Below are 17,261 nucleotides of genomic sequence, written 5' to 3' on the forward strand. Positions count from 1 at the left end.
AATGAAGAATCATGCAAAGACAAAGTCTGCTCTAGATGTTACTGCAGGTCCAAACAGGGTAGCAAACACAAAAAAGGCAAAAAAATGAGCAAACCTAGAATACAATTAGTGCAGCCTCAAGTCAGTGACAGGGCTAGTTTCACTGGAATTTAAATGAACTCTTAGGCCTTTACACTGTAAAGCTTTTTGCAGAAGCAGTGCTTAGTACCTGAAGACAAAACCACCACTTGATTCACCAAATTTGACCTAATGAAGTAAATTTTTTCTGTGAATAAGTGTGAGCTTATTGGTTCTGTGGAAGCAAAAGGATAAACATCTTTAGTTTTTCTTTAAAAAATTAACAGTACTTGTCATGGCAAAGACATGTACAAAGAAGTAGAAGCCAAAATATGATTTCAGTGTTTTAAGACTGACTTTAAAAAATAAGTACATAGACAATGACCAAATCTGCATTGATTCCAACATGTACAGTCCGAGCCACGGAAAGAAGAGGGTCAAAGCCTGAAGTCTGACCACAACCCTAATTCGAGGTTTCAGTTTTCCAAAGTCCACAACTGGTATTTGGGACTGCAGCTCTCCTTACTTGCTTTCCATGACACATCCAGTGCATACAAAGCAATGTAATTCCTTTGATATGAGCATGCCTCTCGATCAGTGCAACCAATCCCATGATGCTGGTTATCATCTCACTGTATTTTGGTCCTTGTCTTCACAGGTGCTTTTCTATACACTCACGATGAAAGCACAGTTTGTCACGTGAGGTGTACTGTAGGTCCAACAGCGAGGAAAATAAATAGCCATCACCAGGATCATTATTTGAGATCGGGAGCTTGCAGTAGGTTTTTTGAAGAGTGTAAATAAAAAAAGCTGAAATAAATAATTGTGAATCAGAAGAAGGAATTCAAGAATCTGTCTCTCCTCCCGCAGTACACGTACGTATCTGGGGACTAATTCTCAGTTCTGTCCTGGTGAATTAGCACCGTTAATAGCGATGATTTCTATAATCTGAAAATTTACTAGCTGTGGCCATGCGATGCAGGAGGGGTGTAGGGGCAGCTGGTGTAAGGTGAAGTCCATCCGTCTGACAAGGAACTACTGCACTTCGGCGTTCCACAATCCCGCGGCCACAAACCAGGCGCTTTTCATCCAGGGCAGCCAGCTGATCCTCACAAAAATCGATCAGCGATGCCACTTGCTCGTGAAGTGGCAGGGACTTGTATTTTTTCTGAGCCAGGCAGAAGAAAGCTTCGACAAAGGCTTGCAAACACATTCCTGCAACGAAAAGATGTTCATAGGAGATTCGTAGCACAGCATTCTCTAGCAAACTGCATTCTTTAAACATCATAGTATCTCTTGTTTCTTTAGCACCAAGGTCAAATGTGTACGTGCTGGGTGTGGACGCGTACAATCGTGTTAGTTAACAACTTTTAATTTAAACAGCACCCATCTAGAATGCTCACTAGAAGAAATTGCCTGTCCTTCCAAAACCAAAAGATGAGGTTTTATTTGTACGTAACAGGCACGTGAGCTCGTTGATGTTTCAGTACAGGGTAAGCCCAGGCTGGGGTTACAGACGCGCGATAACTCTATCGCTGAGGCTACTTCTGGTTTGACAGACATCAGCTTGACCAGCAGCCTGGCATCCAGAGGCAAACTGGTACCGCAACAACCGATGCTAAGATATTGTACAATTAAATTGAAGTAATATCAGCCTTGATTTCTGCTGCCTCACATATTAAGTTGAAACCAAACCAGTCACACAGTAACATATTGAGCTTCAAGGAAAAGAATCCACCTGGAGACAAAAATTGTATCGGCAACGCACTTGGGTCATTTAAACCTTGTATTTTTAGTGATGGACCTAAACCAAAAGTTCAAGTGTAGAACTACTGAAACAGGACGGCATTTCAGTCTGTAGCACTCTAAAGATAACCCCATTACCAAGCATCACCTTATCGCAGAAGTGAGTTGCTTCCCCTCTGCAAAGACTTGTACTGGCTATGAATCCTTAGCCTTCCTTTTGAAGGCGAAGAGGCCATTTTTTCAGCCATACCCAGTAGCTCTGCACCAGGAGTTTTGCTTCAGCTGAATGAAAAACAAGCAGCTGAAGTGTGTACGAAGGGAAAGTGGTGCAGTGCCAAAAAATTCCTTGGCTATAATAAAACTCTCCGCTCTGCCCCTTGACAAACAAAAGTACCCCGCAGAAGCCACATGCTGCAGAACAGACTCTTCAGGTGTTGTTTGATCACATCTTACTAATAACACATTACCACAGACGATGGAAAGAGGGGCTGCATATTAACGCTAATTACTGTATTTAAGACCTTGAAGCAATACCTACTTTTTAATTCTTAATTAAGAAGCCAGACCGCAATCAGTTTTGCAGAATGCCAGCAACGAGCAACAGTTATAGCTGCTTTGTGCTTTAACTGGCTCTCCCAGTCTGAACATACACCTAAGAGGATTATTTTAGGATGAGATACTGAAAGGTTTGGGTTTTTTTAACTTAATGTTGGCTTATTGATGCTGCAGGAAAGGCAGCTTTTCAAAATACTACAATTACATTCTGAAGTATAATTTCTCTCAACTAAGACTGCAGCTGGGGTCGCTTACGATCTTGGCTGTAAAACAGCTTGCAAAGGAATTGTTGGGTTATCTGAAAGCAGCAGCTGCCAGCTCAGTAAATTATTTTATCAGTCACGGTGAGCTGCAGGCAGGGAAAGTACCTGTGGTTGCATACGCACTTTCTCCCCCGTAAGTGACACTCATGTGAAGCATTTAATGAAAAAAGTTAGAAGCTGCTGTTGTACAACAGCAATAGTTACTGTACTGGTTACAGCTCTAAGAGGGCCAAACGCAAGCCAACAGAAATGGTTGGGTTTTTGCATTTTAACACCTAGAAAACATGTGGTTCATTGCAACTCTCAACAAATCTCTTCATTTCTGAAACCCTGAAGATTCACTTGCATTTCTATTATTTTTGCTAGTGAAAGTCTATCAGCTAACCACATAAACGACTTATACCCACATTGAAATGCTAAATGGGAATACTCAAATTTTACATGCCTGTGAAACTAAGGTGACCCTAAGCTACCTAAAGTAGTATGGGAGTTCACACATTATGAACCATCCTATCTCCTCTGCACTATACCTTCATTTTCTTCCTTCTAATCATAGATCTGGATTTATCCTTTCTATCAGCCACGGGAACAGTCTATTTTGCCTTATCTGACTTCATCTACCCAGACTCTACAGGATATTACAGGATACCTATGTTCAAGCAAAACAAAATAATACTTACCTATTTCATACAAATAAAAGCTTCATTAACAGTTCTGAAGCAAGTTCAAATATTCAAAAAAAGTTATTAATTTTACTGTTGTCATACCTGACCACACTCTCACACATTATTACATGTATCACTGATTCTTGATCTTTATGCAGGAGAGAACTACAGATGTATTTTAGGGAGGTGGGATAACAAAAACAAAAGTTAGTCTCAACTTGGAGACTTTTGATTCTTCTGCTATTTTAGCATTTAAAAAAAAAAGATGCAGGAGTATATACATTGATGTCCATGTTCAGCTGCTTATATAAAAATACATTTTGAACCAATTTCTGGGAAGATGCCAGCTGCAGCTGTGACCAGCACGCTAGTTTATACCAGTGGCATCGAGGTGGATTTCTTTATCCCACACTGACTGAAATGGAACCTTGACAATCCTCCTCGATGGCCACGAGGAGCAGTGATACAAAACCTTCCAGAATGCTCCAGCTGCTGTTTCCCTGCTATAAATGGCTCAAAAAAATGTCAGGAACAACTTCTTGTTGTTGAGACGGGAATATTAGCGCAATTGAAATTATTCAACGTGTTACAAAAGCTATGGAAAAGTTGCCAAATTTCTGGGCTTAAGTTCATATAGAAATGTCATAGCAATTTTAGAAATTAAGTTATATATTAAATGGTGCATTTAGGCCATTAATGTAACAAGAAAATAATCCCTGAACTCTGCTCTTTGGTAGATTACTATCTCAGATCTAAAAATGTGACCAAAGCAGATGGGGAGGTAATTCACTACTGAAGGCTAGGTTGGCTGTTTGTTCCTCTAGCAAATTATACAAGGTTTTCTTCTGTTTATTCCTTTTCAATAGGTTTTCTTCATAAACATCAGTAACAAACTCACCAACTCATTGCGAACACCTCATAAAATGATATCTAAATTATATGGATCGGGTGCTCATGGAGTTTTTAAAAATGCTTATGCAAGTATGATTTCTTTAGGCAGAGAAACACTCTTTGTTCTTAATTATTTCACTGAGAACTGCAAACCTTCCTTTTCACTAATAAGGCTGAGCACACACTAGCAATGTAGATATTCTGGAACCTTCCAAAGTGTCTCGTCTTCTGATGGAAGAACTGAACGCCCTATTACTGTTATTAACCTCCCACTTTTTGCAGAGGACAGATTCTCAAGCCATGCAGCCTAGAAACCTACTAGTGCCCACCCCCGAGCAAACCTAAGAACACAGGAAAAGACAACAACAGAAGGCAGTCTGGGGTCATTAGAAGCAAAAATCCTTGAAGACCAACTTTTACAAAGATATTTTTACAACCGTTTGCCTCATACATAGGGATCTTGGACAAATAACAAGACCTAAAACTGGAAACACATCGCATTTTTAAAGCAAAGACTGAAGATTATAGCTAAGCTGTACAGTAGGGACTTTTATAAGTAGAGCTGGGCTCCTCATGCAATGCTCTGCTGCCCCAGTGATGTCTACCATATGAACACCTCAGTAATATCTCAGAAATATTTATGAAGCAAATATGTTTGCTTTAAAAACCTAAGTCCATAAGATAGTCAGCAGAAGAAACCCGTTGTTGATGTTTAGTATAATCACCCCTTCTCACAAGTAATTAGTTTTCTTTAGCAACCTCAGATAAACATGCAAATGCAATTTGTATTAAGTAGCAGAAAATGGAGCATCCTGGTATTATCTCCAGCATCTGGTACTGCCAAGTCCTTTAATGCTGCAGCAATAGTGTGCTACCACTTAGGAAAAAATTATATACATTTAAACATTTAGAAAAACTAGGTTTGAAGAGGTTTTTTGTTGAGAGAAATCTTTTCTAAACTTCAACACAGAAAACATTTACATCGGAAAGTTATCTCACTGATCTGCACGTACCAAGTCAGCTCTGGGGTCCCAGGGTTATCAGTGCGGATCCAAAGCTATTATAACCATTTCTTACCGCGGGGCAAGTAATTACATCTAAGAATGCCTACCCTTTAGCGTGAGCAGAAGATAAGAGCCAAACTCACAAAAGAAGAAAACACTGACATTTCAATTAGTTTGTTTTCCTTTGAAAGGAATTTGTGACAAATCTGTTTTATAAGCCCAAGAAGTGAATGTGGACGAACTCTACCGTGGGTGCAGGTAAACTGAAGACAGTTTGTAACTTCAGCCTGGACAACGTGGTCAGGATTTGGGCAGAGAGATCTATTTTTTTTTTTTTCAGAAGATGAAACCGATTTTCACATTTTTGTATAAATCCAGAAAAAATAACCAAACAATATAATCGAATTTTAAACAGGAAACCAAAGACATGGATGGAATGCTCCCTCTGGCCTGTTTATTAAATTGTGAGGGATTTCTTGTAATAGGTTAATATTCCAAATGCGACTGTGTAATAGGAGAGTGTTTATATTCATTTTGGCAATCACTCAGCCGCAGTATCAAGAAGATATGTGATGGTAACACAGTAGCTCACCAAAGAATCTGGGAATAAGATCACACAGTTTAATAAACATTTTCATTTTGGCTTTAGAACTGTAGAAAATCCTTACTACTGTGTAGCAATCAACTTCCCATAGCCTCTGTTCTTGGCTAACATCTTTAATGTGCTGTGTTTCAATTTAAATGCATATTCCTAAGTTAGAAGTAAATAATTTAGATGAATGACTTGTAATGTTTCTCCCAGAGGCTGCTCAATGGAAGGGGCACTGAGCGGCACGGACCTGGCACCTCCTGCAAAGGTGCCCCTGACCAGCTGAAGGAAAGCAGTCACAGGACAAGTGAACCCTTGCTGGGGTAGATGAATTTCTTATAAAAGCTTTTCAGCCATTCTGAATACGCTCTCACACTGAGCATTACAATCCAAGTCAGATGTAAAAATGTTTAAAGGTGACTTAACTGACTCCTGCTCCTATATGAACAAACAGGAGCACAATTTCCAGTAAGGGCTGCTTGTAGCAAAAAGTGCTGCTACTCATCCTTAATAACAGCGTATTTAATAGCTGAGCACTGCGTGAGTTTGTGCAGAAACCTACTGTCCTTCCCTTACCTATCGCAAAGACAACGAAGATGGGAGTCTACTGTTGGGCGGGGGGCGGAGAACTCTCTGGGAAAGCAAAAGTAATACAGGTAGTTTTGTTTGTCCCCAAAGTAACCTTTTTGGGGAAGAGAATTAAATCAAAAAGAGCAGTTAAACGTATTTATTTCTACCTCCTACATAGCTTTTTGTTTGGTTGGGTTTTGCTAGACCATGCAAGCTACTCTAATATGGACATACCTTCTTACATTGTAATTAAACTGGAGGTTCCGCGGGGAACGTTTTTAAACGCTTCTCTGCAAACAGCAACAAGAGTTACAAATGCAAAATTGCAACCATAAAAAGGGGCTTGCAGAAGACTTGTTCCAACAAATAAATTGAAAACTAAGAGTGATCTATTCCATAGATAAAGGGAAACTACCATGGAACAAAACAGAAGAATTTGTGTACGTGTACGTGTCTCAGATGTACATGCCTTGTTCCCATTATTTTACTGAATGTTTGAGGTGTGCTTGAGCTACCAAAACTACAAAAAACCAGCTTCCATAGCCTTCAAATACAAAATAGTGTTACCTGATTCTTTGTGGTCGATTCCCATGCTGTTCCACCTTCTTGTGATATCAATATATAAGATATCTACAGAAGCCATTGAAAAATTGCTGTTACTCAGTTTGCAGTTTCTGTTAAAAATAGACAAAGAAAAAATTCTGATTATGTCCAAACTTCCAAGTTAGAAAAAGGGCAACTGCAAGGGCAACTGAGAGAACATTGGGAGAAAAGTTTACTCATGTCATATGTAAACGCCCACTGTAACATGCTTAGTCTAATAAAACACAAACAGCAGATAGCAAACAAACCAGTGTTCATTAAGTGTACATATCCGAAATGGTAAAGGCCCTGAATTTTTCATGTGCAGAACATCTCCTCTATGTACCTAGTCCTGCTGCCTGTCCAGATCACGCAGGCACCACCTCTGCCAGAAGTGGCTCGGGGCCGGAGGAGCAGCCTGCTGCGATGCATGCATCTAAATACGATTTGCACGTGCAATCACATGGCAATCTCTAGCCACGAAAAGGCAGCAGGTCAGATTGCAGATTAACGGGTTTATTTGGGGTTTGCAACAAAGCAGGAAGAAAAAAGAAAAAAAGAAGAAAACTCTGAATATTTCAGTTAAAAATATGAGTTGACCATTAGACACGGCTTTCTCGCTGGCTATTGCGAGTACTCTTTCTGAGGCCGTAAGAGAATGGAATCAATTGGTACATTGCAAAACCCAACACAAATCTGCACAGACTATCTACATGAGGCAGAGCTTTCACAGAGAAATACTCTTATATTTGACTGACTGATCCTGTTTGAAAAGGGTTGGAGGAAAGCTTCAAGGCACAGAATTACTTCTTCATGCCTGAACACTGAACAGATTTACCCCGTGTTACTGAACACGGCATGGAAAACAGCAGCATCTCTGGATGCATCTCGGGTGTTTGGTGCTAAGCGCATGTAGGAGGTCTGACACTTGTGTGGTCTGAGCCTGCAGTGCAGTGTTGATCAGTATATGAGAATTAGCCTTCTGTCCAGGATTTCCAGATGTCTGGCAGCCTGGCTGGAACTAGTGCAGCGTGCCAAAGAGCTGGCCAAAATTTCTAGCCAGAAAAGAAAAAAAAAAAAAAAACAAACCCCAAACACCAAACCAAAAAACCCAGATAATTTAAGAGAATCCTACTCTTTAGTAGCCAAAGCAGAGCTGCCTTAAAACGGAGAGTTAAGGTCTGGCCTAGATAGTCCCAAAAAAGTCTTAGGTAGCATCCAAGCAAGGACTAGAGCCACGTTCAGCATTTCCTTTTTAGTTGTATTTTAGAATGAAGACATTATTGAAGGGGAACGGATTTTGATTAGCTAAAATTTGACTGGATAGTCTCCGCCACCACTTGGCCACATGCACACACACACCAAATCAGACTTGTGTACCATTTTATTCTTGAAAAGTGATACAGCACACATCTTAGAAACATGACCTTAGTTCTGAAATGAGTAGTAATGACAGTATTTCAGAAAAAGGCCATATAGTTGGTATAGATTTTTCCTCTGGGAAAAAATAAACAAAATATTTGCCAGTATTAAAAAGTTTAATTTAACATGCATTAGGAAACGGCAAACACTATTTCACTGAGATATGGCAATTTATTTTAATATTCTTAAAAGAAAATGTTGGCGTTTATTCTGTGTTCCTCTGACAAGTGCCAAACTAAGGCTGGACTAAACAATAGAAAATACAGAACTGGAAACAATCCTGTACTGGTCTGTGGATAGAGCAGATGCCTTCAGTCATTTTCTGTATATCGTAATTTGTATAAATCAAATTGTTTATATTCATTCCTGAATGCTAAATGCATCTGCACAGAAACAGGATCTGTATTTTAAGAGTACATCTGCTGCTGCTGCTTATTTCGTTTGTCATTGTCAATGAAAGACAGAAAATGAGCTGTTTGCACCATGGCTAGAACAGATATCACCGTAAAAAACAATGAAAAAAACCCCCTCACAAATAAAAAGTACGTGAAAAAATAAATTGAGTTCCTTGCCATTGCAAGTTGCAATTTCACAATGCAAATCCTTAGCGCACAATGCATCAGCAGCTGGCATTTGGAAACGCTTTCCTGCGGCCCGGGGCAGACGGCTATGCCCCCCAGCCAGCAGAATCGGCTCTCGTGACCCAATTTCGGCTGTCGCTTTCTCACAGTGGTATTCCTGCGATTTGCTAGGAACATGACATGTTGACTAAGACTGCAAGTAGTATCTCCCAAAGTATCACTGATCTGCTGTAGAATAAAGACCCAGGTTCCTACTAGACACAGTTTCATAGGTCAGGTGTTTGGGGAGCTTGGAAGAAAAATATAGCCGTTTTATTAAAAAAATATGCAATGGTTCAATGGAACTTATGGGGAAAAGTTTCTTTAGCAGGCATTACTAAGCCTACAAGCTAAAAGTGTACCACTGTTAGGGCCTGCTTTTAGTCAACAAAACTTAAGATAAGCACAGGGACAGCAGCGCTACCCCATAGGATCGGGAGTTTCTAACTTCTTGACTACGCTTTAAGCAATTCCTAAAGAAATTCACCTTACTAACCTTATAAATGTTCGGAAACCCGTTGGCCCCAACTTTGTTGTCCCTTTTACACCAAGAAATCGGATGAACAGTGCAGCCACTCTGTCCACGAGTCGCAGATAGTTAAACTGCTTGGCGTACTTGGGAAACACTTGCTTGAGACAAAGGGAGGGGAGGCCAGCCTCCGGACTTTGGGTGGTATCGCATTCCGCTCTGTCTGCCGGCCCGGCATCCAACAGCTCTTCGTTTGCTTCTGACACATGCTCCAAAGTCTGACACCTGCAGCACATAAAATAATTGTATCTTCGGTTAACCTTATTCTTACAAGATTCAGTACGCTGTCTTTCTGGAATTTTTTTTTTTTTTTTTAAATTACAAAACATTATTTTATCAGAGCTTTACAAAAATGAAAAACTCAAATACTAAGGTTCCCTAAAGCAGAAATCACGTTATAGGAGTATTTAGAAGGATAATGAGCAGACCATTCTCTGATGCCAAAAATAACGCCTATCAATACGATCGACAAACAGATGCTGCCCCATTGCCAGGTTAATTGTGAGAGCTACCGTTTACTCGTAACTCCCCTTGAAATGACCGGGAGTTGGGCACAATCTTACCATCTTTCTGTAAGTTTTGAAATTTTGTTTTATACTAAACCTCTCCTTTATCAAAGTCTTGGGTTTACCACCCCAAGAAGGTAGGAGTGGGTGCCTGGTCACTGCAACACTGCCCGGTCACCCAGACCCTGCGCGGTTGTTTTTATACGGACCTCTGGCTATTGTATCCTAGGAAGAGGTCAACAATTTGCTATGCGGGTATTAAATTGCAAAAAAATCTAGCTGTGTTCCTTCTGGGCACTGCCCAAGCTGCAGAAACAGATGGAAAACATTACCAGTGTTCAGAAATTCAGGAGGATGCCTATCAATCCAGCTACAAAATTATAAAAATGAGTATTTTTTGAAAAGATGGTGATTTTAGGACCTCAAAATTATGACAATTTAAGACATTACATTTTCCATATGACTCTCCAGCATTTTCTGAAAATCATATTCCCTTAAATTATTTCATATAAAACACTCCAAAGCTGAAACACTGACAACAAGTAGTTACTTCTGAGAATCTTGATCAAGGTATGCCTGCATGATTCCCTTACAGTACTTCAAAAATATTTATAGTGCATTCATTGATAAAGACATTTTAGTTTATCTTTAATAACAGAAAGCCTGGATGGACATCAGATTGCATTGCTCCTTTCTGCATCCCTGATCTGGAACAGTATTTTTCTCTCATCACCTTTTCTTTATTATTATTATTATTATTTTTAAATTTTTTTTTCCTTCCCTTCTTACTTTTTCTTGTCCTAACCAGTAATGCTCCTTAGATCACTTAATAAAGCTGAGGCAACAACAGGTTCTCAAGAAATTGGGCCCCACTGAGTTAATTTTTTTTCTAAAATGGCAGAAGATTTTTTTTTTTTAATCCACATAGTTAAACGTTAAAAGCCAAACACTTCAACCTCCCCCTCCAACACAGAAATTGTTCTTCTCGATGCAGATTTGTTGTGAAGCTGCAGAATATCCGTATTCCTTGCAAAAGGTCTTTACAACCTCACAAAAGGTAACCGGCTAACTTCTTCCGCACAGACGAGGAACGAGGAAACACCAGATAGTAACCGCACGTTGGTGTTATCAGCATCAAATATAGGTGTGTAGAAAAAAGATGAGTTTCATAGAATATTTCATGGGAAATGCTTAGAGTTTGTAATAATCTAATGATATTTAATTTATTTTCCAATAATGATTAGAAGCTTCCCTGATAAGTAAGGCGCAAAAACTACAGTAAGATACATTTGCAAAGAAGAAATTCTAACAATACATTCAGAAGCAATACAGTTCACATAAATGCATACTGGCACTACTCAGAAGACAATTTCTGGGAAATCCCATTATTTTTTATTCAAGTCCTCCGTGCATACTGTCAAAATACATTATTTCATCTTGATTATTGTTGCCAAATTCCCTAAATAAAGCTGATCAAGATAATGATGTTCCGAAATAAATGTTACATGTTTAGTCAGCGTGACATACTTTTACTTTTTTTCTGCATTTGACATCTCTAGATAAAATCCAAGATTGCTATTCTCCTAAGTTCAGAAAGTCTGATAGCTGATGGTAATTATTTGGCACGCACTAAGTGTATGCAGGTTTTCATTTTCTTTTCAGTCATTTTTCTAAGTACCTATCATCAAGAGTAAGTATAATTCACACCAGGTACTAAAAAAATTAGTGCTTTTACTACCTTGATCTTTTGTGTTCCTGAGCAGATTTAGCGTCCTTCAGAAAGTTCTGTTCCAGCAGAGGATAACAATCAACATAGTTATTATCCACCCACAGCACTGTAAAAGTTATTAAGTCAAATCTACAGTAAATCTGTACATTCTGACTTCGACTGCAAAAGGCAGCAGATTTCCTTAGCCCTCGTACAACCATCCTGTAGTCAGTCAACCAGAACAAATATCACCATGGGATTTGCAGCCTCTCTTTTCTACTGAATGTCCCTGAAAGACATTAATCCATTGCCACATTGTGTCCCCTTTCAGTATAGAATACTTCAAAGTCATACTTTTAACTTCTAGTATGTTGAAAATAAATGTATGGCAACTGTAAGGCAAAGGGCTCTCACACAAAAAGAAAAGTAATAATCACCCCAAAAAAGTTTTAATAAGTATGAATTAAATTGCAATCTCTAATTTCTAAAAGACATTTTTGCGGCCAAATTTTCCACCCTGCTTGAAGCTGGGCTCTCAACTCATTCACACCTCCAGATGGTACCTTCAAAGGGCAGCAGCTCACCATCCACAGCAGCGCCTGCCCAAACTCCAACCACAGACGCAACTGCTCAATGCAGAACCAAGGCTGGAAACTTCTCCCTGCACCAAATGCCAGCTCCAAGCTTATTCAGATGAACTTCGAACGTCAGCAGAGGTTGCAGCGGTTATTTGTAAAGGGCACCCATGTTCAGCCCCGTTTGGTGTTTAAGCACTCATAACTGCCAAGCCATTGCTGCTTGGATGGGGCTGTCACACCACGATTCACAAAGTGTCTGTTCTTCTAAGACCATTGCTAAAAACTTCTAAAATAATGGTACTTCTTTTGTATCCACACTTACATTCATCGATATTGAATACCTGTAAATGTGATCATTTTTTTGAGAGGAAAGACTCTTAAAAAAAGTCTTTTAAAATTAAATAAAAATCTTAGGTAGTGCTTTGGTAATGTTCCTCTTTACTGCAGATAGCAAAGTAGAAAAATGATGTTATTCTTGTCTTTAGTTAAGTAAAGCTTAAAGTAATAAATCATTAGTTTTGTTCTGTCTCATGTAAGATCGGACGGTGGTTTCACCGCCATCGAGTACCCTCTGGCTGCCAAAAGAGCGAGAGTACGTACAGCCAAGCAACAATGAGCATGCAGGCTTCTATTTTTAATCTAGAAAGGTCTGTTCATGAATTTAAAAATTCAAATCTTCAGCCAGTTGAACTAGACCTTGACCAAACGTGAAACCTTGTACTCAGTAGGAGAGAAGGTTGTGTTGTTTGTAACATAACTCTTGTTTTAATGACGCCTAGAAGCCCTGAACCCTTTCTCATTCTAAATTCAAGAGTGTTTTGGATTGTACATTATTCATTTATCATTAATGTTTTCAGTTAAAAAAATACAAAGCTTTACTTTAAAAGATGCAAGCAGAGCTGAGGAAGTTTCATTTTTTACAGAAAATCCTGAAGGGACTGCTAAAGGGATGAGCTTCAGAGAAATTAAGTACAGCCCAAGTGCTCTCCGGTGCCTGCGCCGCCCAGCCGCGGGAGGGAGGCCGGAGGGTTGTCCATCCGCCCGACGTTACCCAGACAGAAGTTTGACTTGTGGAACAACGGCTCTCAGCGTAGTCTTCATCTGCAAATCATAGAATCGTTTAGGTTGGAAAAGACCTTTAAGATCATCCAGTCCAACCATTAACCTACACTACCAAGTCTACTCTAAGCCAATCAAGGGTTGACTAGACTAAACCATGTCCCAAAAAAAAAAAATCCACACCTCCTTCTGGCTGAAGTAATAGTCCCTGGAACTTCTGAGGAAGTACAGGAGTCTAAAAGAGGGGTTTTTTCAGCCTTTCAGTTTTCAACCCCCATCCTCAAAAGAAATGTGAAATGGTCATGAAGAGAACACCCAAACCATCATCATAAACAAATACTCTATGTACTGCTGGGAGCCACAGGAGATTCTGGAGTGGATACAGTCAAATTATTAAACAGGACTATGTCTGGTTTGTATTAGGGTCATAGCAAATTGTGTTCATAGAATTGTGGTCAAAGGAAAAATATCGTTGAATATAATAAAGCAGAGGCTCTAAATTACCACCTAGAATTTCCTTCTACCCCTCCCTTCTATAGAGAAGAGCCTACAGCTGCCTTTGAGGTCATAGATAAAAACTCAAAACCAGCTTCCCATTTCAAACCTTTACTGAAGTAGCTCTTAAAACCATATTTCATATTAGAAAAGTATTTTTTAAATAAACCCAGGTTTTTTTGTATGCTGCTGTATGTCTCATTCCTTTCGACTTACACACTGGGAAAGTTTATAAAATATTTAAGTCAGAACAAGAAAACTTAATTCTAATCTTTATTGCCAAATCTTGTACTTTCATTAAGTAAAAAAAAAAAAAAAAAAAGAGAATATACTTCTTAATTTGCTTTTGCAGGTTATTGCTTTTATAAAGTTTAATGATTTGTTTTCAATCTTTAGCTTCCCTTCCCCCAAGATTTCCTTAAGTTTCCTTTTCTAATGCACTAGATCTTAATTAATTTGATCATATAATTTGGATTGAAGTGAAAGTTATGTTTCCACTTTTAATAAAACTAAGACTTTCCGAAACAAACCTGCACAAGTGCTTGTCCATATCTGTAAAACTGAACGATACATAGACTCACCTGTTCTGCACGCTCACCTTAACTGCAAGCATTTACACTGACTATATTCAGAATATAATTCTCCACTGCTACCACAGACACTACTTCCATAAAAGTTTATTTTCTGTAGATCTATTCAACACACTTGTATGCACCCAATCTCAATGTGGTCTCAACACGACTAATTAAGAAAAACTGCCTAGCTAGGTATATTACAGCCAGACTCGGTATCTATAAAAACAGAATTTTACTGCGATCTGCACATTTTTGCAAGGAAACAGTGCACAACATATTTTTTTGCCGCAGCGCTAGATAAATTACACTCGCTTGCAATGCACCATTACATTTTCTTCTGTGTTTCGCTGCCATCTGCCATCGCCACACCATAAGGGTGAGCCGGATGACATAACTCCCCAAGGGTCATGCAATCAAAGACCGTAAGTGTTGGCAGTACAGCTACAAAAAGCAGAAATACAGCTCAAAGTCCAGCAACAATGAATACGTAAGGGGGATTTTCACCTCCATTTCTACCATTAACTCGTCAGTCAATTGGAAAATACAGAAGTACACATTTTTGTAATGTCACCTGTCAGATTCAAAGTGTCACTAAAAACTCCTATGCATATTTACCATCCAGTTCTTTCTTAATCCAGAACGTGACTTCCAAGAAATATCATATATACTGTGTCGTTCAGGATTTCACCTCGGGAGTCCGCTACAACACACGGGGTTCTCATGCTTGGCCCTGGTCTCCCTGAAAACCTTGCAAAACGTCTGTGGACAAGCACTGCAGTCAAGTTGTGGGGAAGGGATGAGAAACTCCAAAATGCTGAAACACATCTCCAGAAAGAGAAACTTGCACAGGTTTCCTCCATTAGCTCCTTTCTCACGGGATTTCCAGCAGGCAAGGGGAGGAGAAGCAAGCTGAGCCCCACACTTAAAAGCTGCTCCTTAGAATTAATTGTTTTGACTGACACAGCTGAGTCAGGCTAAATGAATGAAAGGTCAAATATAAGGTAATGCTTCTGTTGCCATACAGAACAAAAGCAAAGCTTAATTTACATACTAATGTCTGACCTCAATACATTAATTTCTCTAATTCTGCAGCTTATGACAGATCTCCCTTTAGAAATGATCAACTGTGGAGACAATATTAACTGCATCTTTAAAAAAGAATTTCAATTTTAATAAAGCTTATGGAAACAACATCTAAGACTACTTATCTTTTATACATGATTACTAATTTATTAATGTTTCCTCCATCTATGTTTTATCCCTTTCATTCTGACTGGCCTTAATCTTTATGCAAATACAAGTTGCTAAGGGACAAATTTGCAACTACCAATTAAAGGCTTCAAAATTCCCAACATTCTGTATACTTGTATATACAATTTCGCTGTCAAGTTCAGAGTAAAATTAGGTAAGAATTGCAATATTAATATTTCTAAGAATGCTCACTTGATATATTTAACATTTAGGGCATTGCTAGAAGTAAAAATTAAGCAATTTTTGTATCAGCTGACAACTGCTTGCCTAATAAAAGAAAATATTATGCTCTGGATTCTGAAGCTATAATTATTCCCTCAGCTGAGCCAGTATTCTCAAAGCAAGGACTATGTTAACATAGTTAAAAGCAGGGACTATTTTGCAGCTAGATCTATCCACCCATTGATCACCGCAGTATATGGACCTCCCAAGAAACAGATACGCGTCTGTTACTGGAGCGTGTAGGTACGAACACGTCTGTGTGCTCATTCACAGAAGTGAATCATTTAGGAAACAGTGAGTCAATGCCAGAACAGCGTCTTTGCATTATCAACCATTCATGAATTTTCTTTTATGAACTAATCCCATTACTTTTATTAGCACACAGAGACTTGTAGCACTCACAGGACATGGTAGCAAGAAGTTGCATAGTTGGACTGCATGTTGTGTGAATAATCAGCATCTTTTGTACCGGCCACCTGCGAGTTTCATTTGAAGAAACTGAATGTTCATGAAGAGGACTTCACCCTCTGGCAAAGTGAAAAACATCAACAGCACTAGCATTTCCTCCTTTCAAAATAATAATAAAGTTGCACAAAGATAAAAGTATTAAAAGAATATTTAACCCCACAGAGTAAGAGATTTTTGAAGTTATATTAGAAACATTATTGCTCTTACATATAGTTTACTCAACACGTCGAGAATGCTTTGAGGCAAAGCAACCACAGTAAAGAATCCATATTTCAAAGAGCAGAGCCAATCCCATTAAAAACAAGGTTTGGTAATCAGCATGTTGTCGGCAGTCAACTAACTTCACATCATACAAAATACATTTGGAAAACACAGCAGCTATCCTGTCTCCTGGAAGCAGAGAGCACTGAAAGCAGTTACAACTTCCATCTCTAAGAAAAAAGAATCCATAGCTCAATTAGAGAAATAAAGTCACCGCACTTCAATTTTAACCTCATCACAAGCATGACCATGTCTAACTTGGGCTGCACCTTCAAGGCCTAATACCGCATTCACTCTAGAAGGGTGAAAGAAATGGAGCACGCTAAGTTTGTTTCTGAGAGCTGGCAAACAAATTCTAGGAGAATCCAAGGACAAATTAAAAAGCCCAGCCATTTGCTTAACAAAACCAAAATAATTTATCAGATTCTTGAAAAAGTTAAATCGAAGCCCCTGTGGTCTGTCATCAACAATCACAGCAGCTCTCACGCACAGCATCTGCTCGTTGCAGGCTTTCCATTTTCTGTCCCAGGAGTGTTATTTGTTTACCACGTATCGCTCTCTGTAAGCTCTACAGCCATCAGCCCCCTTTCCGAGAAGGATGTTTCCCTGCCTCTTCAGATTGGGTGGATTTATTACAAAAATAAA

The 17,261-nt window shown here is 39.1% G+C and overlaps 1 protein-coding gene across 1 annotated transcript in view; it reads right to left on the minus strand.

The window, feature by feature from the left end:
- Nucleotides 1-956: 956 nt before the first annotated feature.
- Nucleotides 957-17,261, minus strand: part of TTLL11 (tubulin tyrosine ligase like 11) — a 53,217-nt gene continuing 36,912 nt past the window's right edge. The window contains exons 7-9 of the mRNA XM_075716222.1: nucleotides 9,461-9,718; nucleotides 6,908-7,014; nucleotides 957-1,272 (exon numbers count right to left, since the gene is read on the minus strand). Of these exons, the coding sequence (XP_075572337.1) occupies nucleotides 983-1,272; nucleotides 6,908-7,014; nucleotides 9,461-9,718 (655 nt within the window). The 3' untranslated portion in view covers nucleotides 957-982. The remainder of the gene's footprint in view (nucleotides 1,273-6,907; nucleotides 7,015-9,460; nucleotides 9,719-17,261) is intronic.

This window comes from Pelecanus crispus, chromosome 9 (assembly GCF_030463565.1).
Source record: "Pelecanus crispus isolate bPelCri1 chromosome 9, bPelCri1.pri, whole genome shotgun sequence".
Taxonomy (NCBI): domain Eukaryota; kingdom Metazoa; phylum Chordata; class Aves; order Pelecaniformes; family Pelecanidae; genus Pelecanus; species Pelecanus crispus.